We start from the raw sequence: 24793 nt of genomic DNA on the forward strand, positions 1-24793 counted from the left end.
CAGGATTATGGCCTGGACACTGAGGAAACCCAGTACTATATGTAAGGAAAAGCCCCATCCCCAAACCCCAACCCCACGGTGTCTGTGGCTATTAAAGGAAAAAAAAAAACTTCAAATTATGCACATGATGGGAATTATATAAAAATTATAAAATACAACAAAACAAAAAGAATAAAATAAAAAATAATCCAAAATCTCTTAACCTGATAAGCTCTGTGAACATTTTCTTGCATATGCTTTCAGATGTTCTTCCATGCATATAGACATGTATTTACAAAAATGGTGTCATGCTATACATGCTCTTTGTAATCTGCTATTTTCACTTAAAATTTTGTGAACATCATTCCATGTCAAGAATCATATTAACACCACATTATTACAATGATACTCTGTTCTGTATATAATTTTTATTGATTATTATTAGAATTTTAGTGTGTTCTCAACTTTCCAACTTTATGCCATACTTGTGGCATATATGTTTGAGCCCAAAGTCTTCTTGAAGTGAGAGAAGAGAAGATGGGGAGAAGGAGTAAATGGAAAATTCTCTCATGTATCACATAGCAAACTTCCGAAAAATCCTCTTAATCTTTCTCGATAACATCCCACACTTCAAGGCAGCTGCTCCTCCTTTTTCTTTCTCATCTTGTCTCTGCAAATACCCAGCTCCCTCCATTGCTCAACAATGGTTCTCTTCCTCACCCCTCCTTCCTTCTTCCTGTAAACCTTAGTCATTTTTTTCCTGTTTTTAAAAAAATTAACAGCTTTATTGAGATAGAATTCACATACCATAAAATTCACCCTTTTAATGTGTATAATTCCATAGTTTTTATTATATTCACAGAGCTGGGTTACCATCACCACTGCCTGATTTTCATCACTCCTAAAAGAAATCCCACACTAGTTACTCCCCATGCCCCAGCTCTCCAGGCCATGGCCATCACTAATCTACTTTCTGTTTCTGTGGATTTGCCTATTCTGGACCTTTCATATAAATGAAATTACACAATATCATACAAAGAAAGTTTTTGTGGCTGGCATCTTTCACTTAGCACAATCTTGTCAAGGTTTATTCATGTTGTAGCATGCATCAGCACTTCCTTTTTATTGCTGAATAATATTCCATTGTGTGGATATACCGTATGTTTTTTATCCATATATCAGTTGATGGACATTTGGGCTGTTTCCACTTTTAGATTACAATGAACAATGCTACTGTAAACATTCATATACAAGTGTTTGTGTGAATATATGTTTTCATTTCTCTTGGGTATACATCTGCAAGTGGAATTGCTGGGTCATATGGTAACTCTATGTCTAACATTTTGAGGAACTGCCAATCTGTTTTCCAAAGTGGCTGAACCATTTTACAGTCCCACCAACAGTGTATGAAGGCACCAATTTCTCCACATCCTTACTAACACTTGTTATTGTCTGTTTTTTTATTTTTTTAATTTTAGCCATCCTAGGGGGATGATATGGTATCTCACTGTGGTTTTAATCTGCACTTCCCTAATGACTAATGATGTTGAGCATCTTTACATGTGTTTATTGGCCATTTGTATATTTACATTGAAGAAATGTCTTTGCTCATTTTTAAATTGGGTTATATGTCTTTTTATTGTAAGGTGTAAGAGTTCTTTTGGATAGAAATCCCTTGTCAGGTATGTGATTTGCAAATATTTTTATTTTCTTCCATTCTGTGGGTTGTCTTTTCACTTGATTGTGTCCTTTGAAGCACAAAAATTTTTAATTTTGATGAAGCCCAATTTATCTATTTTTTTCTTTTGTTGCTTATACTTTTGGTTTTATATCTAAGAAACCATTGCCTAACTCAGGATCACAAAGGTGTACTCCTATATTTTCTTCTTTAACCCTTAATCTTGTGGCTTAGTTTAGCCTCTCTAGTTTCTGCCTTTCTCCATCTCTTCCCATTACCTAAGTCAACACACAAAGAGTGGGAAGTCCAACAAATGAGCCTTCCTCTCAGAAAGGGGAAGGGGGAGAAAGATAGTAAATGCCTGCTTTTTAAGTTTAATGTAATTTAATACAAATAATTATGTTTTAATACCTTGTCCTTCACACATATATTAGCCACTTGCATTTTTTCTCTGATGGATCACCTGTCTTGTCCTTGAGCATTTGTGACTTACCTAGCTCCTTACTGTACTTCACATGAATAGCTGTGATCCTGTGTTCTAAATGAGTTAAATTTTAAGGAATTGGTGCTCTCAAAGGCTCAGCTAAATGATGAGAAACACAATGGGAGATTTTTGCCCAGGGTAGGTAGAAGGAAAAGACAGGAATAAAAAAGGAAGGAAGATAAATGAATGATTTAGGAGAAATTCGATGTGAGGAGCCTGAGGGAATGCAGGCTTGAGCTTGGAAGCACAAGAGACCAGAACTTGAGGAGGCCATTATGCCACAGACTGGCCAAGAAACCAGAGAACCTCAGAATATGTCTTTGGAGCCAAGAGAACTTAAATGAGAGAAATTTACCATAGCATATTGGAGGGTAAGCTGGGACGAGACAACTGTTTCTAGGGAATCCTAGTATGAGCTCTAGGCTAAAACTGGGAAGAATTGGGACACTTCAGGAGATTTGTGCCTTAAGCTAGACAAATATTAAGAATGTATTGTATCTCTCATTTTGCCAGATTTTATGCTAGAGTGATATAAAAAAGATAAAAATAGGCCCCCACCCCCACTGAGGAGGAAGAGGTTGGCATCAGCCATACTTGCAGTTATCATCACAGTAGTGGCGATAGTAAGAATAGTAATGATAGTAAGGATGGCCTGTCGCCATCAGAAAGGAACAAGTATCGGGCTCAAAGGGAAAAAGGGTGTCAGAGGTGGCAGTCACTTGGTCAAATGACACAGTATAATTAAAAATACTTTCTTGCAAAATTATAGCTTATTGCTATGAACACATTCTATATTATTCATTGTTTTACTCTATGGTCTAACTTGCATGCTGTGTCTAAGGCCTCTGTATCCCCTTAGTGCCCAGCACTCTCAGACATCCTAGATGATTTTTTCTTAGTGATATCACTTCATACTTTTTTGTACTGCTAAGGATGGGGTCCTTGAAAAAGAAGGGGTAAGTGCTGTCCCTGAGATCCCCAGACCTTCACATATGACCTTTTGTCACAAGTGGATGCATGGTGAAATTAGGGGAACTCAAGAGCTGGACCTGTGCATTGTAGAGAGTTATGGTGGATACCCACCCACCTCCAGGGCTTTGCTGTCAGAGCTCCATCTTGACTATGAGCATTTTCTCTTGGGCTCTTCTGCATCTGAAAATATGGGGAAGGGCATGACCCTGGCTTCCAGGAAGGTGATATTAGGTTCCCATTCTTTCCCTCTCTTTCCAGGTGCCAAGCTCTCCTGATGAAATGTGTACTGCCCCACTGGGCTCCGGGGGCAGTGTCTGGTGCTGTTGATGCCCTTGTTCGAACTTTCCAGAATGGATAGTCCCCCAAAGCTCACTGGAGAGACCCTCATCGTCCATCACATCCCCCTGGTACACTGTCAAGTCCCAGACAGGCAGTGCTGTGGAGGGGCAAGTGGAGGTAGTGGGAGCACAAGACCCAATCCCTTCTGCCCGCCCGAGCTGGGCATCACCCAGCCTGATCAAGACCTTGGACAAGCTGACTCCCTGCTGTACAACAGTCTGCACTCTGCTCCAGGGGTTTCTACACGGTCTACAGACAGCACCAAGAGTAGGGGTCAGAATGGAAGAGGCCCTGGGGCCCCTAAGAGACACAATCCCTTCTTGCTGCAGGAGGGTGTGGGTGAGCCAGGACTTGGTGATCTCTATGATGACAGCATTGGTGACAGTGCCACCCAGCAGTCCTTCCACCTGCATGGGGCTGGCCAGCCTACCTTCCATCTGTCCTCTTTCCAGCTACCACCACCTGGCCCAGGAGTGAGCAGACCATGGGGGGCAACACGCAGTCGGGCTGGAGTGGTGGAGGGACAGGAACAGGAGCCAGTGACAACCTTGGATCCCCAGCAGGGAGGCACTAGCCACTGCTGCCGACCAGAGCTGGAAGCAGAAACCATGGAGCTGGATGAGTGTGGGGGGCCTGGTGGGAGTGGCAGTGGGGGTGGAGCCAGCGATACCTCGGGCTTTTCCTTTGACCAGGAATGGAAGCTCAGTTCAGACGAATCCCCAAGGAACCCTGGATGTTCAGGCTCAGGACCCCAGCACTGCCGCTGCAGCAGCACATCCAGTCAGTCCGAGGCGGCTGACCAGTCCATGGGCTATGTGAGTGACTCCTCCTGCAACAGCTCAGATGGAGTGCTGGTCACCTTCAGCACCCTCTACAACAAGATGCATGGCAACTCCCGTGCCAATCTCAACTCTGCCCTACAATCCTGCAGTGACTCTTCCTTCTGCAGCCACTCAGACCCTGGCGCCTTCTATCTGGACTTGCAACCCTCCCCAGCTGAGTCGAAGATGTCTTGTGAGTCCCACCACCCTGACAGTGGAGGAAGGGGAGAGGGCTATGGTTGTCCTCATGCCTCATCTCCAGAGCTTGATGCCAACTGCAATGCCTACCGCCCACACTGTGAGCCCTGCCCAGCTGTGGCTGACCTCACAGCCTGCTTCCAGAGTCAGGCCCGACTTGTTGTGGCCACACAGAATTACTATAAACTCGTCACCTGTGACCTGTCCTCCCAATCTTCACCAAGCCCAGCTGGCTCTTCCATCACCAGCTGCTCTGAGGAACACACAAAGATAAGTCCTGCCCGAGGCCCTGGCCCAGACCCAGGCCCTAGCCAGCCTTCTGAGTATTATCTATTCCAGAAGCCAGAAGTCCAGCCAGGGGGACAAGAAGCAGTGGGCTCCTCAGCAGAAGCAGCGGTTGCCGTGGGTCCCAATGTGATTGAGGGGCAAGTGTACACTAACACTTCACCCCCCAACCTTAGCACTGGACGTCAGCGCTCTCGCAGCTATGACCGCAGCCTTGAGCGCAGCCCCCCTGTCCGCCTTGGCTCACTGGAACGCATGCTGAGTTGCCCAGTGCGCCTGAGCGAGGGCCCTGCAGGCCTGGCTGGGCCTAGCTCCCCACCCAAGCGTGTCACCTCCTTTGCTGAGCTGGCCAAGGGCCGGAAGAAAGCTTCAGGCTCTGGCTCCCCGCCACTTCGGGTGAGCGTTGGGGACTCTTCGCAGGAGTTCTCACCTATCCAAGAAGCCCAGCAAGATAGGGTGGGCCCACCAGATGAAGGCACTTGCTGTAGCCATAGCCTACCACCCATGCCTCTGGGGCCGGGCATGGACTTAGCTGGCCCAGACCCCTGGTCCACCCAGGTCTGTCAGGACCCCCCATCCAGAGAGATGCCACCTGCTGGCCTCAGAGCTGCTGGGCAAGGCCCCCTGGCTCAGCTGATGGATCCAGGGCCTGCTCTCCCAGGGAGCCCAGCAAACAGTCATACCCAGAGGGACGCAAGAGCTAGAGCTGATGGTAAGGAACCTAAGGACTGGAGAATACCAGGAGCTAAGTGAGGCCTCCTGCCAACCACCCCATCCACACCACTAGAGGTTTCTCAGCCTGGATCTATCATCTTTCCAGTCCAGGACATGTTTTCCAGTTAAAATTGAGGGGAAGGGGGATAGAGGATAAAAAATACACTGAGGAGATAAATCAACAGAACTTAGAGACTGATGTATTGGAAAAGGCTGTACTCAGAAGACTGAGATTTTTAAAGCCTGGATGACTGGAAAGATGATGATACCATGGATAGAAACTGTAAATGCAGAATATATTTACCGAAAGAAGAATTAACTCAGTTTTGGACGTTTAGGAATTTGCAGTGCTTAAGATACAGCCAAAGGATATGTCCAATAGCCAAACCACACTGAGTATGAGTGAAGTTCATTCTTTGATCAGTGATTGTAGCCACTCTCCAAAGAGCTGAGGCCTGACAATTGGCCTTTAAGCTGCAAGTAGTCTCCCTAGGTCAGCTCTTTCGCTGTTTATTTTATTAATTTTAAGTAATTATTTTATACTAGGCCCTATGTTAAGTGGGTGCTGGTGATAAATAAGGAGAACAATCTCTGCCCTCAAGGAATTCGGACTAAGTATGGAAACAGAAAATGAAACAGATAATTAAAATAGAGAGATGGTGGTGTATGGTACTGCTCCATGAGAGGAATATCTAAATCAGACTGAAATGTCAGCGAAGGACTGCTAATGCGACTGACACATAGGCCCAATCTAGAAAGATGATTAAGAATAGGCTTTGCGGAGACTTGCGAGAAGAATTCTAGGCTCATAGAGTTGTCTATACAAAACCACAAAGACATGCAATGGCTTGATGTTTTCCAGGAACTACAAATAATTTGGTATAGCCATAGTGGGATGGGGATGGAACCACTGAAGGATTTTAATCAGGGAAGCAGCATTTTTGTTTGTTAGAACAGCTTATAGCATGTTTTGATTTGCATTTTAGAAAGATCACTTGGTTATCTGGATGTATGATGGAAAGGAGGGGTGTCTCCCTGGAGTTCAGGAAGCCACTATGTAGATCTGAGTGTCTTCCAAATAAAAGTGGTCATTGAAGCTGTGTGAGTGGATGAGAACTACTAGATAGAATGTATGGAGGTATAAAAGGACCAAGGACAGAGCCCCAGGGATTCTGTCATTTAAGGGGTGAGTAGAGCAACCCTCAAAGCAGACTGAGAAGAATTAGCCGGAAAAGTAAAAGGAAAACCAGAAGAGGGTGAAGTCAGAGGAACCAAAGGAGAAAAAAGTTTCAAAAGAGTTAGGTTAGGTTTGATCAAATGAATTCTGAAGAGAAATCATCTAAGATAAGGCTGAAGTGTGCTGAAAGCAACATCTGGGAGCAGGGAGGGCAGAAGCGAGATCTCAGAGGGTTTGGAAGTAAGGGACACGTAAAGCAAAGGCAGAAAATTCCCCCACAGATGTGCTGTCGCCTTAGGTTGGGTCTTTTGGCTCTGCAGAGAAGTTGAAAAAAACCATAAATGGTATTATCCCTGCTATTAGGGAGATCACAGCATATCAGAAGACTTTACTCTCCTAAACACACACAGAGGAGCTGCCCTTGTGGGAAGAAGGGAAGGGAGCCTCTAGTGAGGAGGTAGAGTCAGAAACAACAGGCATTGGCCAGAGCCCTCTGGAACCCCAGCCCTTTTTAGACTGCAGTGCCTGCTGGGTATGTCTAGGCACAGGGCATGCCGTGGCTGGCATCCTGAAGGCCAGAGCAATCCTAGTGATAGACGGGAGAGGCCTTAAATTGCTTTTTTCTATCAGGTACACCTTTTCATCCTGAGGTGCTGCTCTGTTTCATAAGTCTCCAGTGACCTGCCACAGGGCTCTGCTCTTGACTATGTGCAACTATTTTTTTTAATCAAAAACTGAATGAAGAAAAAGAGGCAGGCTGATCCAATCTGGGAGTGACAGTAAGAAGCTGAGATGGTTCTCTGAGATCCTGGATGGTAGAATCAAGATTCAAAAGGATCTTACTGAAAAGAACAAAATTAACAAAGCAGGGACCAACGTGAAGTTTGATATGTGAGCTGTCCTCTAAACCAGTTAGTGCTCACTTGGAATGCAGTGTCCAATTCTGGGCACTCCATTTTAAGAAGGTACTGGAAGACTAAGACTATTCTACCTAGAGGAGAGAAGACTTGGGTGAATGGTCTCTGTCTCCAGTTTTTTAAGGGCTGTCTCATAGAAAAATGAGAAAACTTATTCTCTCTATCCCGAAGGGCAAAACTAAGACCCATTACCCACAGAGGCCCTTCCCTCTTCCCTGACCTTGTTCCTCTGCCTCAAACCCTATCCTGGGAACTTAGCAGGGAGGATTATTTCTAAGTAGGAATAAATAGTCTAATTCAGACACTTTCTATAGGAGAGTTAATAAAGCTGTGGTTGGGAGGACCTAATATGACAGCCAGGATCATCTCAGTCTTGAAAAAATAACCAATATCTAAATAAGAGGAAAGGAAGAAAGCATTCCCAGTGGAAAGAGATCAGTGTGCTTAAAAATGGGGATGGGGTGGAAAGAGTAGAGTAAATAAGGATGGCATTTCTTCCTTGGAAGTTTGAGGGGACAGCAGCCTAATTTGTGGCAGGTATGGGCACCTACCTGGCTGAAAAGATGAGACAATATTCTGTGGGCAGTGGGGCCACACGGGACAGAATTAAATTGATATTTTAGGAAGCTAGTTGATTTATGTAACATGATAGCAGATGCAGTGGAACTAACCTGAACTAGAGGATGGCAGTAGAGAGTCATTCAATTAACAAATCTTTAACAGGTACCTACTATGTGTTCTAGGCACTAGGAATTTAGCAATGAACAATACAAAATCCCTGCCTTTCTGGACCTCTTGTGAGGAGAAACAGACAACACATAAATAAGATGGTTTCTAATAGTGAAAAAATGGTAAAAAGAAAATAAAACAGAATAATGGTTCCACAATGAAGGGGAGAGAGAGAGAGAGATGAAGGGAGGGAAGGGTGAAGAGCAACTAAAGAAACAATGACAATTAAATACAACATGTGGTCCTGGACAGGATCTATTAATGGAGGAGAAAAGGCTCAAAGGGATATTATTGGGACATATGAAAAAATTGGAATAGGGACTGTAAGCTTTATAGCAATGTTAAATTTCTTGTACTTGATAACTGTTCTTAAGGTGATTACTTAAGTGAATATCCTTGTCCCAATGTGCATGGAAGTACTAAGTGTTCAAGGATCATGATGTATAAAACCTACTCTCAAATGTTCAAAAAATAGATAATAGGCAGTTGGAAGGAAGGGAGGGAGGGACAGATGAATAGATAGAATGATGAGCTAGAAAGTGACATGCCAGAAGGGCTGGGATGGGCACTACTTTGGACAGGATGGTCAGAGAGGGTCTTAACTGAGGAGGTGACGTTTGAGCTGGTGCCTGAATGGAGATTTCTGGCAGAAGGAACGGTAGGCACAAAAGGCTCTGAGATGGTAATGAGCTTGGCATGTTTAAGGACAAGAGGAAGTATGGAGCATACTGAATAAGGAAGAATGACAAGAGATGACAAGAGAAAAGGATAAGGTTCGCTCTCTATGGAATGACCAAGGATAGCAGGAGGGTATAGTTTGAAAAGGTCCCCTGGGAGGGATTCTGAAACCCCTCCCCACTGGGATTGTGGCCCCCTTTCCCTTAGATCACACCAATGTAAATGGAAAAAGATGAGGGGTAGGGAAACTTCACCTGATGCCATTTCATGTGTAATGTACTGCAGTAAAAAGAACATGGCCCCAAAGTCACACTCTGGGTTAGGCAGAATTCTAGTTCTGTCCCTCCCTAGTTGTGTGACCTTGGGCAAATTACTTAAATCTCTCTAAATTTCAGATTTCCTGATCTGTCAAGTTAGAATACCAAGTCCTGCTTCATGTAGTTGTTGGGGAACTGGTGCCGGCGAGCCACACCCAGGGTTTTAGGCCATGGGAATGCTTGTAGCGCCACCTCCTGTTCATTAAGGTGTTTACAGTATGTGTAGTTGTACTAGAAGCGCGGTCCATACACACAGCCCCCACTGTGCACTGTGGAGTTTTGTGTTTAGTTCTGAGCTCCATATTTTGAGGGACATTGATCTGAAGACTGGCTAAAAGAGCAAGAGAGGGCCAGTATTGGGGAACACATCTCTGTGCAGAGAGAGCAAATGTGGACTCTGAGCTTCCAATGCCAGGAGCATGAAAGAGTGGGAGTGGGCTGGGTGGGGATAACAGGAAGGCTGATTATGGCTGCAAGTAAGGAAGTGTTTTATTATGGTTAGATTTGCTCAGGTGTGAAATATGCCGACTTGAGTGGAGGCAGAGGATGATAAGCAAAAGCTTCAGGTAAATGACATCTTGACCCTGAAAATCTGTGACTCTGACTCCAAGTGTTTTAGGCCTTAGGAACAAAGCAAATGGTGGTTCTGTCATTGACAGAAATGGAAGTCATCAGGGAAAAGGAGAAAGGTGATGGGATGGTGAGCTGCTTTAAAACAGCAAACTTTAGTTGAAAGCAGAACCCTAAAGCAGAATGATCTAGAGATCAAGAGGAAAGTCAGGGATAAAGCTGTGGATTCAAGAGTTGTCTATAGAAGTCTGACTTAAGCTATGCAAGGGAGAAAGTGTAAAGTGAGACATAAGAAGTGAGAAGTGAGCCTCTGGAGTCAAGAAAATGAAGAAAGGCTGAAAAGCCAGGAGGTATAAGATATTTCAGTATCATAAAAACAACAGAAAAAGTTTTAGAAAAGAAAGGGGGAGGGCAATGTCACATTCCACAAACTTGGATTACCCCTCCATCCTCAATTCCTCCAGCCGTTTCCTGCCCAGCTCCTCCCTGTGCCCCGTGGGCATCATCCCTTTGCTTCCTCTCACATGGGTTTCAGTGTCTGTCTAATTTCTTCTCCATCCCTCTTGTCACAGGGGGTGGTGCTGAGAGCCGACCGGTCCTTCGCTACAGCAAGGAGCAGAGGCCAACCACGCTGCCCATCCAGCCTTTCGTGTTCCAGCACCACTTCCCCAAGCAGTTGGCCAAGGCCCGGGCCCTCCACAGCCTCTCCCAGCTCTACAGCCTCCCGGGCTGCAGTCGTGCACAGCAGCTAGCTCCTCTGGCTGCTACCACTGCTCAAGCCCCAGCCCCAGCTCCCTCAGGACAGCCACTGACATCCACCTCCCAAATCACCGACAGGGGTGCCAGGAAAGCTGGGCCTGAGTCCAAGACTTCCCGACCATCACCCCTGGGCAGCTACTCCCCTATCCGGAGTGCTGGTCCGTTTGGGCCCAGCATTGACTCTTCTGCCTCCACTTCGTGCTCCCCTCTCCCTGGCCACGCTGCATCCACACAAAGCCCACCCCCATGGACCCACTCCTGTCCTCCTACTGCCCGACCTGCCACCTCCCAGCAGCCACAGAAGGACGATCAGAAGATACTGACCTTGGCTGAGTACCGACTCCATGGAACAGGAAGCTTGCCACCTCTGGGCTCCTGGAGATCTGGCCTCAGCCGAGCAGAGAGCCTGGTCCGGGGAGGTGGTGAGGGTAGCATGGCCTCCAGGCCCAGTAACGGTATGAGCTCCACCTCCCCACCCCAGGAACTTCTGCCTCCTCTTTGAATGATTTCTTATACTCTAGCCTGGGTCAGAGGTCAAAATGTTTGCAACTCCTCCCCCAGCATCTGTGGATTATATCTACACACTCCCAACCCTAGTGTTTTATATGGGCCTGTTGGGTGGATTGTGAAATGCTGTCTTCTGCTAACTCTTGTCTCTCTGCCTCTTCTTCTAATCTCTTCTTCTCCCAGCCAACCACCTGTCCCCTCAAGCACTCAAATGGCGGGAATACAGGAGGAAGAACCCACTGGGGCCACCTGGTTTGGCAGGGAGCCTAGACCGAAGGCCACAAGAGGCTCGTCTGGCTCGAAGAAACCCCATTTTTGAGTTCCCTGGCTCCCTCAGTGCTGCTGGCCATCTGAACTGCCGACCAAATGGTGTGTGGGCAAGGTCCCCAGTACACCCATGGCAGGCTCGGCCACAGCCGGGAAGGGTTAGACAAGGGGTCCCTCCTGAAGGAACATGTCTCAGAGGGTGTGAGGCACAAAACTGAGCTGCAACTCAAGAGTTGCTCAGGATTGATTTTCCTCTCCTTTCCAGGTCAAGTGGTGAAGCCGTTACCAATGACCTGCTCTGACTTCCAAGACCCCTTTTCCTTGACTGAGAAGCCTCCAGCTGAGTTTTGTCTGTCCCCAGATGGCAACTCAGAATCCATTTCCATTGACCTGCTTCAGAAAAAAGGTGACTATGAGCCCTGGCTCAGGCCAGGGATTCTGTGGTCACTTCCTATCCATGCCTATTGTCCTACTATCTAGCCCTCCAGAATATTTCCCTACCTTAAGACTCCAGGTCCTGGGAAGAAATTGGAGAGCACAGACATTAGGACCAGAAGGGGAAATCTGTGGACTGTGTATTGTATGTGGGAGTGAGCCAGGGTCATTTATCAGATACTTAAGAATCAGGCCTCAGTCCCTTCCCTCAGAAGCTACGTATAGTGAGGGAGGCTGCCAGGTAACAAATAAATGGCTGCATGCTCTGATAGGGTAGTTCAAGGCACTGTAAGGCCCAGAGGCTTGGGTACGCATGATGATATCATCTAGAAAGATGAGAACTGACAAGGGACCCTGCTATTTAACAAATAAGCTGCCATTCAACTAAGAGAGAGCAGTTTCAATCATAATCAATCACAATCACAGACTGAATGGAAGAAGCCTGCAAAAAGGGAGAAAGGTGAAGCTGAAGTTCCCTGCAGAGGCAGCAGTGAAATCCAAACCCTAGGGACAGGGGAAGGGGAATGCCCACCTGCCTCCAAGATGAAAATGGGGAGAGGCCAGGAGGGCCTCTCTCTGTGGCTAGTGAGGAGGAAGGTGACAGAACCAAGGGCTTCAGAAGAGGGGTAAAGGTTTGGCTGGCAATTGAGGGCATCAGAGAGGGGCTGATCAAAGAGATGCCCTCATCAGCAGAGGTGTGAGCGACTGATGTTCTCCAACAGCAGTCAGTGGTCTGGTTTCTCAGAGTGGAGACGACTGATGGTGGATTGATCCAGGATTGGAATAGAGGGCAAGGAAGAGAGGAAGTTCAGGGTCCTGACAGAGGTATCACTGAGGTGGGTCCAGGCTGGGAGGTGAAGATAGGAAGGCTTGAGAACTGGTAAAAAGGGGAAAGGATCAGGGTGTGGATGTCTTGATGAGACCATGTACAGGTACAGAGAGAGAGCATACTTCTGTGTGAAAAGTCCTGCCCTCACCTGACTAGGACTTGCTTGGGGACCTGACACATCAAACTCTTGCTTACAGGGCTGGTAAAAGCTGTTAACACTGCTGTGGACCTCATTGTGGCCCATTTTGGTACAAGCCGGGATCCTGGGGTGAAGGTAAGCAAGAAAATGTGGCGAGCTTAGCCCACCCTGCACGCCTCACCTCGTCTGGACTACTAGCTTCCCTTGTGCTCTTGCATTTGAAGCCCTAAATGGGGTACCTGGGGAAACCATGAAGGCTGACTGAGAGGGGACCAAGGTCAGGCAACAAATGATTTCCTGCACTTCCCTATCTACATCTGTAGGCAAAGCTGGGAAACAGTTCTGTGAGCCCCAATGTAGGCCACCTGGTTCTGAAGTACTTGTGCCCTGCGGTCAGGGCTGTGCTGGAGGATGGGCTCAAGGCCTTTGTGCTAGATGTCATCATTGGGCAGCGTAAGAACATGCCATGGAGTGTGGTTGAGGCTTCCACACAGCTTGGTAAGTGCTGGGTGGCAAGATGGGGACCCTGGGCCAAAATTAGGGTTTCAGAGATCAGTGATGTGACCTCCAACCCTGGATTCCTCCCAGGCCCATCCACCAAAGTCCTGCACGGCCTCTACAACAAGGTCAGCCAATTCCCAGAGCTCACCAGCCACACCATGCGCTTCAACGCCTTCATCCTCGGCCTACTCAAGTGAGTGTGTGCAGCCACAAGATCTACAAACAACTGGCCTTCTACCCCAGGCTCTGCCTCCTCTGAGGAAACCAACTATCTAGTCTGAGACAGAAATGGTGGAGCTGCAGGATTTTTGACCAGGACTCAGGATCCCCTTCTCCCTACCTAGCTACAGCCTCTCTCAGTAGGCCACTGGTTCCTACTGCACCCACAAACCCCTGGCACTCATCACCAGCACAGTCATTGGCTTTTACAAATCCATAACCTGGCAGACTTGGAAATTAATCTGGTTTTTCAATTTTTCTGGATATTGTAAACCCTAAACCTCTCAACTCCAGTCCTGCTTTCAAATCCTGCTTCACCCTACTACATCCATGTTGGAACCCACATCATAGCACTCCTTTTTGTCAACTATGTCCCAGGTCATCCCCTATTGGCCCAGAGCTGCCCCATACTCTTACTCAGTAGCTCCCTTGACTACTTGGGTCTTGTACAAGCCAACTTCATTCTAAGAGAAAGGGATCAGCCTGTGAATCACATGTTGACCTCCAACCCCATAGACTTTCCAGAATTATATTACATGAAATGAAATGAAACAAGTAACATCCTGTCATAGAAGGTGGATGTCCATCTTTACCTCTGCCCTGCATCTGTCATCTTTGTATATTATTATCTGGTTCTATCCAAGCAAGACTCAACTCTCCTCACCTGTCTCCCTACAGCATCCGGTCCCTGGAGTTCTGGTTTAATCACCTCTATAACCACGAAGGTAATGCCCAGAACCCTGCCTGTTTCACAAATTATATATAGGCCAGACCTCAAAGGCTCAAAAGAGGGAGGCACAGCTATAATTTCAGGTGCTGGAAGCGGGGAGGGACCACATAAGCTTTTGTTCTCAAAGCTTTGGGCTTCTACCCAAATCCTCCCCCAAATCCTGCTTGAGTTAGAGCCTTGGAGTCAGCAGGATACTCAGGCAATCTGGAAGTCGGGGCACCCAGGCACCCTGACAGTTTTCTCCTCTGAGCTCAGAGCCACCACTTCTGGTTGTGAAGTTTGCGTACTGCACAACTTGTGGAGGCCTTGTTTACACTGTAATTTAAGTTGCATGGTATATAGCCTGTGCAGCAGTATGCAATGGCTCCACCCAGGTGGCCTTTCAAAGTCCCACACACTGGCCAGGCTTTGCTTCTCTGCTCCTCTGTGTGGATCAGTGTCTCTCTGTTTCTCCCCTAGATATCATCCAGACCCACTACCAGCCCTGGGGCTTCCTGAGTGCGGCTCATACCGTGTGCCCCAGCCTTTTTGAGGAGCTACTGCTGCTGCTACAGCCCCTGGCCCTGCTGCCCTTCAGCCTCGACTTGCTGTTCCAGCACCGGTTGCTACAAAGTGGGCAGCAGCAGCGGCAGCACAAGGAACTGCTGCGGGTGTCCCAGGACTTGCTGCTCTCAGCCCATTCAACACTGCAGTTGGCCCGGGTCCGGGATCCGGAGGGCCCTGGAGACATGGACAGGGCAGTTCATGGGGAGCGGGTGAAGGGTGTGGGTGCCCCAGCAGGTGGAGAAGAGGAGGAGGACGAGGAGGACAAAGAAGAGGTGGCAGAGGCAGCCGGGGGCTCAGGGCGTGGCAGGTGGGCCCGAGCTGGGCAGGCTGGCTGGTGGTACCAGCTCATGCAGAGCTCTCAGGTCTACATTGATGGCTCCACTGAGAGTTCTAGGTTCCCCCGTGGTGGCAGCAGTGGTGGTGAGAAAAAGAAAGGGTCAGGAGGCGGGGGGCCTCCCCAGGCTCCACCCCCCAGAGAGGGTGTAGTGGAGGGGGCGGAGGCCTGCCCTGTTCCTGAGGAGGCCCTTGGCCGGGACAGGGGCTGGCCCTTCTGGATGGGGAGCCCCCCTGACTCTGTGCTGGCCGAGCTGAGACGCAGTCGGGAGAGAGAAGGGCCCACTACCCCCCCAGCAGAAAATGAGGAAGGGGCCCCAGAGCCTTCACCCGGGGGCATCAAGTGGGGACACCTCTTTGGTTCCCGAAAGGCTCCGCGGGAGGCCCGGCCCGCAAACAGGTAAGAGTCAGCCTGTGGTATAGATGGAGGGAACCAGGGACCCTGAGCTAGGCTGGGGCAGGACAGAACCAGAGCCCTCACTGCTGTTCCCTAGGCTGCCCTCGGACTGGCTGAGCCTGGACAAGTCCATGTTCCAACTAGTGGCTCAGACAATGGGTACCCGCCGGGAGCCAGAGCTCAAGGAGAGCCCTCAGGAACCACACTCTCCAGCCCTGCCCTCCAAGCCTCCATGGTGAGCCCTGGTGTGGAAGGATTGGGGGGCTGGGTTTGGCTTTAGGGGACATTTCTCTGACCTCCATTTGTTGTTTCCCCAGCGAGGTACAGGCACTCTGCCACCATCTTGCCACAGGCCCTGGACAGCTGAGCTTCCACAAGGGAGATATCCTGCGAGTGCTGGGGCCAGCCAGAGGAGACTGGCTGCGCTGCAGCCGTGGCCCTGACACTGGCCTGGTGCCTCTGGCCTACGTGACCTTGACCCCAACTCCAAGTCCAGTCCCTGGAAGCAGCCAAAACTGAGTCCCTGTGCATGCTGGTGGCCTCAGGGGCCCTCAAAACCCCCAGACTCAGAGCCTGAGCCCCTCCTGAATCCAGCTGGCTTGGCTACAGAGAGTAGACTGAGAGTTAGGGGCCACAGATCCCCATGCTGGCACTGCTCCTTGGGCTCAGTATTAATTGCTCCCCTGTAACTGTCCCAGTGACCTCGTCCAGACCTCCACCTGGGAAAGGAGGGAAGGGATGCAGCACTGGGCTGCCAGGATTTCCCCAGCCCTTCTGGGCCCACCTTTCCTTGGTGTAAGCAAGTCCCTATGGAGGGAGGTAGCCTGGAAGGCCCATCTGCAGGGTTCCTAGGCCAGGCGGTGAGGAGGATGGGGAACAGTATTGGGGCAGATCCCTAAGCCCCCCAGCTGTAAATAGGCTGTGGCCAGTGCCGTGGTTATCAGAAGAGGGAGGAAGAGCCCAGGCTTCTGATTATGTATTTATTTATTTATTTATTACACCTATTAATAAAAAAGGTGCTTGGCCTCCAAACTAGTTTCTCTTTGTATCCCTTACCTCTCTTCCTTCCAAAAGGTTGGTTAGGATAGGATGAAAAGGAAAGGGAGAATTTGAAGTCCAGGTACCTAAGCCAGGAGCTGCTTCTGGAGGGTGCTGAGGCCCAGAGCATCATGGGTGAGATGCCCATAAGTGTGGCCAAACTGGAACTTATACCCTGTGTGGCAAAGAGAGTCTGTCATGGGTAGCCTAGACTCTCTAAGCTGCCCTTCAAAATCTGGTCCTAACTCCCCATCCTGAGCCACCTGTTTCCTTTTCTGCCTGATGATGAACATGAATCACATAATCTGAGGTTCCTCCCATATCTATTGGTTCCAACCCTCAAACCACCCCCACTCACACACACACCCCTCCCCCGACACACACATACACACAAACATCCCAGTCCCCAAAGCCTCCCTCTGGGGCTCTCCTTACCTGGCACGTAGCCCCCATAGTTAGGTAAAAGGCCCAGTTTCTGAGGGTAGGTCCTGGGAAGTGGGGGTAGACGTTTAGGATCCTTCTGGCTCCTACTGCCTGAGTACTTCTGCCCAAATTCTTGCAGTGCCTGGTTGGTAAGCACAGGAAAGCTGGAGCCAAACAGGAAGCTGGCATGGGGTACATAGCCAGTGAAGCCTGGAGAGATGGAGATACTGAGTCACAATATCTTGGGGAGATGGGGATATTGACTCAAGGGCCTCCCCTCCTCTCACCTGACATGAAAAACTTCTGAGGATCTCTGTCATCCATGGAATAGGGGGAAGCCTTCTGAGGGGAATCGATGGAAGAAAAGTAGGGCTATCAAACCCAGCACCTGTGCTATCTCCCACAAGCTCCTGGGGAGGTTTAGCAGGTAGTCAAGCCCATATCCCCTGTACCCACAGCCACACTACTTATGACCACTCCCAGGCTCGGACACACAAAGTATGTCTCCCCACCCCAACCACTGTCCAACCAGCCTTCTTTGTCTCACTTGTTTCACCTCCTGCTCCAGCTCTGGCTCCTTCTCCACCTCTAGCTCTAGCTCTGGCTTAGTCTCTTGGTCTTTCTCCATGTCTTTTTCTCCCATGGCCTCCTCTGGCAGCTCTTGACTCCTTTACCCTCCATAACAGTGAGTAAAATCATTGAGAGCCTCGGCCCAGACTTGGCTGCAGCTCTTGGCAAAGATGAACTGTGCCTGGGGTACAAAACCTGGGTGGGCAGAGGGCATGGAAGACTCTTGTTAGTATTTGGGACACTTGGTCTGGGATGGGGGCACCTGTTCATACCTGTGTACATACCTGTGTACCTCGGGATCATGCTGCTGAGCCTTTCATGCCCACGCCTGAGAGGTAGGCTTCTCTTGGGAATCTCAGGAGATCTTGGAAGCCGAATGGGAGGCAGAAGTGTGCGATGGGCAGGGGGCCAGGCTAGGCCAGGAGGACCTCGGAGCAGCTGACCTGTCACCTGCCCAATAGGTCTGGCCCATGCTGAACCGCAGTAGTGGGCAGTGTCCAGTATACATGTAGCACAGGACTCACTCACTCACCCCCAGAACCCCCAGTGCCTTGCCATCCCCAGACAGGAGAGACCTTTGAAACCCTGATCTTGCCTGGATTCAGAAGTGTGGGTATGTGGACAGGAATTTCTAAGTTCTCTTCCTGGGCCTCCCTTCCTCTCTGCTGTTCCCCCGTTACCATGGAGAAGACAACATAAAGATTTGTGGCAGGCCCGGCTACCACTACTCCCTTGCTTTTCCTTTTTCATCTGACTCACAGATAACCCAGCCCTGGTTCTCCCAAACCCCCAAGGTCTAGGCAGCTCAACTCCTATATCTCTATATCCCTATCCCCAGAAGCAAGCAGGTGAGTGCTCTGGGTAAAAGTCTTACCCTGGGATATAACGAGGGTTCTGAGTGCTCAGTCCTGGTACAAAGGTGCTAGCCATGGCCATGGGAACAGGCAGTTCCTTTTGTTTCCCTTTGAGGGAGGCTGTGTGCTGTGTGTGTTGTGTGTGCTGTGTCCAGGCTAGAGGGAGGCGGCAAGGCTGCAGGAGGAGACAGGAGGGGTGGGGCACCGGCATGACAACTGCCAGGGCCAAGGCAGAACTGGAGAGAAAGGCTCACTAGTCTGTCCACTCCAGGACAAATGCACTCCCCAAAGGCTGAGGAGCACAGACTCCCCACTCCAGGATCTTAGGAAACCCTAAGGAGTGGGGTGGGAGAGCAGAAACTGGTAGGTCCATCAACTCTGTCTCAGAAGACTATCCCCCCCTTTTAAGTCCCTGCAGATGTAGATTCATTAGTCTCTGTTGAATCGGGGAAGAGGGGGCTCTGAGAGGACTTACCAAAGCCCAGAGGGAGAAGATAGAGGACAGGTGACAGGGAAAAAAGGAATCTGAGACCTCTAGAGGGTAACATTAACTTTATAAGAATTACTTCTTGAACATCCACTATAATCTGAATCATTCATTGGACACATACGTCATGCTCTGCCAGCACACTCTACCCTGTAGTAGAACGTGTGCTATGTAGGAGTTACAAAAGCCAAGTTCCATGTGACTTTAGACAAGTCACTTCGTATCTCTGAATCCCATTGTCTGCATTTATAAGTGCAGATACTACTATTCCCTCTGCTACAGTTGTGACATTCAAATTAAATAATGTATGCAGATGTGTTTTGTAAAGATGAAGAAGCCAGAATGGTGGTGAGGGGAAAGAGCACAGGCGTGAGATCAGGCAATCACAGGCTCCTTGTGGCCTTGAGTGGACCTTAACCTCTCTGAGCAGGCAATGTAACTTCTCTGCACCTAAATTCCCAACCTACCAAGTTACTGTAAGGATAAAGATAATGTACATGAAAGAACTTACTCCAGCACCTAGCACACACCTACTGAAACTTAATTCCTTTCCCTATTGTGTAGTATTGACATATAGGCAATCAGTGAATGGTTATAAATTCAGTGGTCCAGGTATTCTTGCTGTGGGTGTTCAGGGGAGAAGACAGAAGGGTAATGTGGGGTTAAAGATTAGGACGGGAGCAGGTTACAATTTGTTAAGAAAACTGTTCAGATCCTAAGAGAAGAGAAAGCACAGACTAGGAAGAAGAGATGTCAGATTGTGGAACTCAGATCTGGGGCTGACTCGGGCAGACTGGCCCACCTTTCCAGCAGACAGAGCAGGCACAGGGAAAGCTTCCCCTGCCTCTGCTTTTCTCCCCACCCCCAGATCGCTGGTACCTGGTCTGAACAAGCACCCCACTGACATCTTAGGAGAACTGCATAAGAGTGCTGGGCCCCCAGGAATACCTTTCATAGTCCTCACTGTTCTGCTAAGAATGGCCTTCATATGTGTCATTTAGAGTTAGCGTTGTAGGAGACTCGGCCCACAGTTAAGGGAATGTGCTAGCATGTGGGTGGGAGCTAAGGAGTGAGACTCAGAAAAGCTGGATATAGCAGTAGTGTGCCAAGATTAACAACCTGGACTTCTGGGCCCAGACACAGCTGGTTGCACACCTCACACCTATTCTCCAACCCCATCTCCCTCCTTCCTAACAACTCTAGTGTTGTACCAAGCAGCCATGAACTCCAGGGAAGAATGGAGCCAGGCCCAGGCATGAGTCTTAGTTACAGTAGTCTAAGCCCATCATAGTGGTCCTATTCCTCTTGCCATGGGATCTTAAAAACATGCACAAGGTGTTAAAGGGTGGTTTTGGGAACTCTCTGTTTTACACATGATTTTTCTGTAAACTTACAACTCCTCTAATAACAACAAAAAAAAAAGACACAGCAAGTTAGAGACAGAGAGATGCACAAGAAGAAATGATCTCTTCTTCCTGCCTCTAGAAGTTCTGTGGATGTGATGGTGAAACTTCAGCACGCATCTTGAAACCATGTGGAAAGCTAAACTGGGGACAAAGCCTGAATACATCAAGGATGGGTGATAGAGTAGAAAGGCCTGTTCCATGCTGCCTGAATTAACTATTTGTATGTGAAATAATAAATTTCATTATTATTAAGGCAACATTAAGTTGTCTTTTATTTAGAGCCAAAGGCATCATAACTAAGAAAACTAAAAAAAAAAAAAAAAAAAAAATTGGCTCAAATCCTAGCTTCACTAGAGATAGGAACCTTGGCCAAATTTATCTCATCGAGCCTCAGTTTTCTCAACTGTTAGATGGGGAAACTCATGTTACTACCTCGTAAGATAGGATAAAACAGACGAGATGATGCATAAAGAGCAATTGGGCCAATTCTAGCTTACGTTTGGTTGGAATTTGGTGGGAATGGGAGATGGAAAAGAGTTGATGGCAGTTTCAGAGGTTGGGGGGTTTGAGGGGAAGAGTCAGTGAAGTTAAGTGGGTTAGATAACAACCTACGGACTAGAACAAATTCTGCAGAGAAGACCATGGCTATTAGAATCAGGGTATGAATACAAATTGAATTCAGGTAGGGATTAATCTTGTTTATGATTTGTGAAGAAACAGCCCACTTCTCTTGGTGGGAACAGCCTGTTACTATTATTGTTTCCATCTGTGTAAAAAATGTTTTTATTCTAAATCCCTGAATATTGGAAGGGTGTTCTAACCTGGAAAAGGAAGAAAGGGCTCCTACACGACCACACTGCCTCTGTGCCTCCTTCCAGGGGGCAGTCATCACGGAAACCCATAGATCTGGTGGCGGAGAGAAATGTTTACCTGGAGATGACACCCATCTACATTAAGATGAAGGTCCAGTTAGAAATGCCACAAGAGTACCCTGCCTGTCCACACGGCCAGCTGGGTTTCCAAAGTAGCCGTCTACAAACTTCTGGTCTTTCATCTGATCAGGAATTGCTGTAAAACTTCATACAGATCCCAGGTCAATCACTTGACTGTAAGTCAAAAAGTGTAAATCCCCTTTATAAAAATAAGTAAAAAGAGACAGTCATGGGACCTTTGAAAAAATTCCTCAGCTCATGAGACCATAAAATGGAAAAAAGTTTTAAAAAAATGCCCGTGAGAGGAATGTAGACCCGGCATCGTGGGACGGAGAACATCTTCTTGACCAAAAGGGGGATGTGAAAGGAAATGAAATAAGCTTCAGTGGCAGAGAGATTCCAAAACGAGCCGAGAGGTCACTCTGGTGGGCACTCTTACGCACACTTTAGACAACCCTTTTTTTAGGTTCTAAAGAATTGGGGTAGCTGGTGGTGGATACCTGAAACTATCAAACTACAACCCAGAACCCATGAATCTCGAAGACAGATGTATAAAAATGTAGCTTATGAGGGGTGACAATGGGATTGGGAAAGCCATAAGGACCACACTCCACTTTGTCTAGTTTATGGATGGATGAGTAGAAAAATAGGGGAAGGAAACAAACAGACAAAGGTACCCAGTGTTCTTTTTTACTTCAATTGCTCTTTTTCACTCTAATTATTATTCTTGTTATTTTTGTGTGTGTGTGCTAATGAAGGTGTCAGGGATTAATTTAGGTGATGAATGTACAACTATGTAATGGTACTGTAAACAATCGAAAGTACGATTTGTTTTGTATGACTGCGTGGTATGTGAATATATCTCAATAAAATGATGATAAAAAAAAAAATGCCCATGAGATTAATATTGCCTAGGAAGATATAAATCAAAATCAACCCAAAATGATATAGAACACCTGAATAAATAACAACCACAGAAAGAATTGAAAATGTGGTCAAATAGATGTCCTCTACCAAAAGACCACATTACTATTAGTTGATGAAATTAGTACAACTTAATTCAAGACCTAGCAAATCTCACACAAATTATAAAGGTGAAAAATCCTAAATAAAACATCAAGAGATAGAAAATAACAGGATTCTTGTTCTCAGTGCCCTCTTTCCTCCAATACATGGCAGATAGCACTGTGAGCCACAGCCCTCTCTTTGAGCTCTTCCGAGGCTCTGCAAGGCAGCATGTCTTGAGTGAGTCCTGCCAAATGTTCAAGATGAGGCGAGTGCTGGCAAGGGTTCTACTCTTTATCAACCCTTAATTGACTATAAGGTCAAATATGTCTATCTGTTCATGAGCATACCCCAACATCAAGCACAGGTATCTGGCACATAGTATGGACCAAAGAAATGCAGCAATATGGTAAAAGAATAATACACATTAAGACTAATAGGATTAATTCCAGGGCTGCAACAGTGATTCAGATAGAAAAATCCATTAACATAATTAATGTGAATAAAACAAAAGAAATTAAAACCATTTGATCAGCCTGACAGATACTGGAAAAAAAATTTATAAAATTAAATATCCATCTGTGATTTTTTTTTAAAAAAAAAGAATGTTTGGTAAACCAGGAATAGAAACATAATAAAGAATATTTGAAATAAACAGCCAATATCAAACTACATCCAAGGAGAAGTGCCAGAGCAAGGACTGACAAAGAGATGACATTTGTTGTACCAACTCCATTTGATTGTAGTCACTTATGGGAGTGTTACTGTGCAGTTTCAGAAACAGGATCATGGCTTAGCAGGAAAAAGGAGTAAGACTAATTAACTATGTTTGCCATGGGCATGAGATGGATGCTGGCATGTAGAGCTGATAGTCCTCCAATTTAGGAAATCTTACAAAAGACAAGACTGGTCACTATCACTCTATTACCAAACATTATTCTAGATGGTTGTATTAGTTAGGGTCCTCTAGGGAAACAGAACCAACAAGACATAACTGTAAATATAAGATTTTATAGAAGTGTCTCACACAACTGTGGGGATGCAAGAGTCCAAATTCCATAAGGCAGGCAGTGAATTGGCAACTCTGATGAAGGTGTTCAATGAATTCCTCAGGAGATGCTGACTAGCTGAAGAAGAAGTGAAGGTCCTCTCTCTTTCTCCCTTAAAAGTCTTCAACTGATTGGATTAAATCAAGCTGAATGAATTCTCTCATTGTGGAAAACATGCCCTTCATTGATGTAATCAGTCGCAGGTGCACTCAATTGACTGATGATTTAATAAACCAGCCTTCTGGTTTATTAACCAGCCACAAATGCCCTTGAAGTTAACGGTTAGGCCAGTGCTTACTTGACCAGACACCTGGACACCATCACCTGGCCAAGTTGACACATGAACGCAACCATCACAATCGTCTAGACAGTGCAATGAAACAAAAATAAGAAATAAGAGCTATAATGTTGGAAAGGAGGGAAAAAATGTATTTTCTGCTTAACTACAAAACCTGAAAAGTGCTGAAAAACAATGAGAACTAAAGAGTATTAAAAGATGGTTTATTACATGAAAAATACACTCAAACATAAATAGCTTTCTTATTAGCCAGGATTATCAGTTAGATAAATATCTTAGAGGACTTCCATTTCCAGCATTTATGGCAGAATAGGTGTTCAGAGGATTATCTAAAGCAAATCCATTACATATTGTATAGGTCATTGAGACATTGCTGGTCTCACAAAAGGAAAGGGTCTTGAAGAACACACTTTCCCCTCAAAAACAAAAACAAAGGTGAACTGAGGCTAGACAGGGAGGCAGCCTAGAGGAGAGCGGCCACTCTGAGAGCAGCCCTGGAGTTTTAGTTTCCTTGGCTGCTCAAGCAAATACCATGCAATGGGTTAACTTAAACAATGGGAATTTATTAGCTCACGGTTTTGAGGCTAGGAGAAAGTCCAAATCAAGACATCATCAAGGTGATGCTTTCTTCCCAAAGTCTGGCATTCTGGGACTGGCTGCCAGTGACCCTTGGTCCTTGGCTCCTCTGTCACATAGCAATGGACATGGCAGCCTGTCCTGGCCTCTCCCTTCTCTTCCAGGTTCTTCTGACCTTCAGCTTCTTGCTTCCCATGGCTTTCTCTCTGTCTGTCTGAATTTATTCTGCTTATAAAGGACCCCAGTAATAGGAGTAAGACCCATCCTGATTGGGATGCGAACAGACATTTGGACACCGATGTTCAAAGTACCATTATTCACGATTCCCAAAAGATGGAAACAACCCAAGTGTCCATCAACCAATGATGGATAAACAAAATGTGGTATATACATTCAATGTAATATTTTACAGCTATAAGGAAAAAGGAAGTATTGACACACGTGATAACACGGATGAACATTCATGACATTATGTTGAGTGAAATAAGTTAGACATTAGACACACACACAAAATATTGTTTGACCTCACTAATATAAACTAAATATAACAAGCAAACTCATGGAGTTAATATTGAGAACATAGGTCACCAGAAGGTAGAATGAGGGCAGAGAATGGGGAGCTGATGCTTAATTTG

General features: G+C 46.9%; 2 protein-coding genes across 7 annotated transcripts in view; one reads left to right on the forward strand and one right to left on the reverse strand.

Annotated features, from left to right (window-relative positions):
* The window catches only part of RUSC2 (RUN and SH3 domain containing 2), a 54034-nt gene extending 37479 nt beyond the window's left edge, over positions 1 to 16555 (forward strand). For 3 of the 6 annotated variants that reach the window (XM_037851194.1, XM_037851196.1, XM_037851193.1), the window contains 11 exons: positions 3372 to 5468; positions 10431 to 11072; positions 11308 to 11493; positions 11657 to 11797; positions 12853 to 12929; positions 13118 to 13292; positions 13383 to 13488; positions 14193 to 14239; positions 14704 to 15523; positions 15618 to 15755; positions 15838 to 16039. In XM_037851194.1, the coding sequence (XP_037707122.1) occupies positions 3440 to 5468; positions 10431 to 11072; positions 11308 to 11493; positions 11657 to 11797; positions 12853 to 12929; positions 13118 to 13292; positions 13383 to 13488; positions 14193 to 14239; positions 14704 to 15523; positions 15618 to 15755; positions 15838 to 16039 (4563 nt within the window). In that variant the 5' untranslated portion in view covers positions 3372 to 3439. Of the gene's footprint in view, positions 1 to 3371; positions 5469 to 10430; positions 11073 to 11307; positions 11494 to 11656; positions 11798 to 12852; positions 12930 to 13117; positions 13293 to 13382; positions 13489 to 14192; positions 14240 to 14703; positions 15524 to 15617; positions 15760 to 15837 lie in introns of those variants that run through there. The other 3 variants (XM_037851197.1, XM_037851199.1, XM_037851198.1) reach the window with 3 other exon arrangements.
* Positions 16496 to 20276, reverse strand: FAM166B (family with sequence similarity 166 member B). The gene is given in 7 exon segments (XM_037851200.1): positions 16496 to 16733; positions 16994 to 17191; positions 17269 to 17323; positions 17529 to 17746; positions 17836 to 18007; positions 18009 to 18078; positions 18426 to 20276. Coding segments are annotated over 7 exon segments (993 nt in total). The 5' UTR covers positions 18617 to 20276; the 3' UTR covers positions 16496 to 16644.
* Between the last annotated feature and the right edge of the window lie 4517 nt (positions 20277 to 24793).

Source organism: Choloepus didactylus, chromosome 10 (assembly GCF_015220235.1).
Source record: "Choloepus didactylus isolate mChoDid1 chromosome 10, mChoDid1.pri, whole genome shotgun sequence".
Classification (NCBI taxonomy): domain Eukaryota; kingdom Metazoa; phylum Chordata; class Mammalia; order Pilosa; family Megalonychidae; genus Choloepus; species Choloepus didactylus.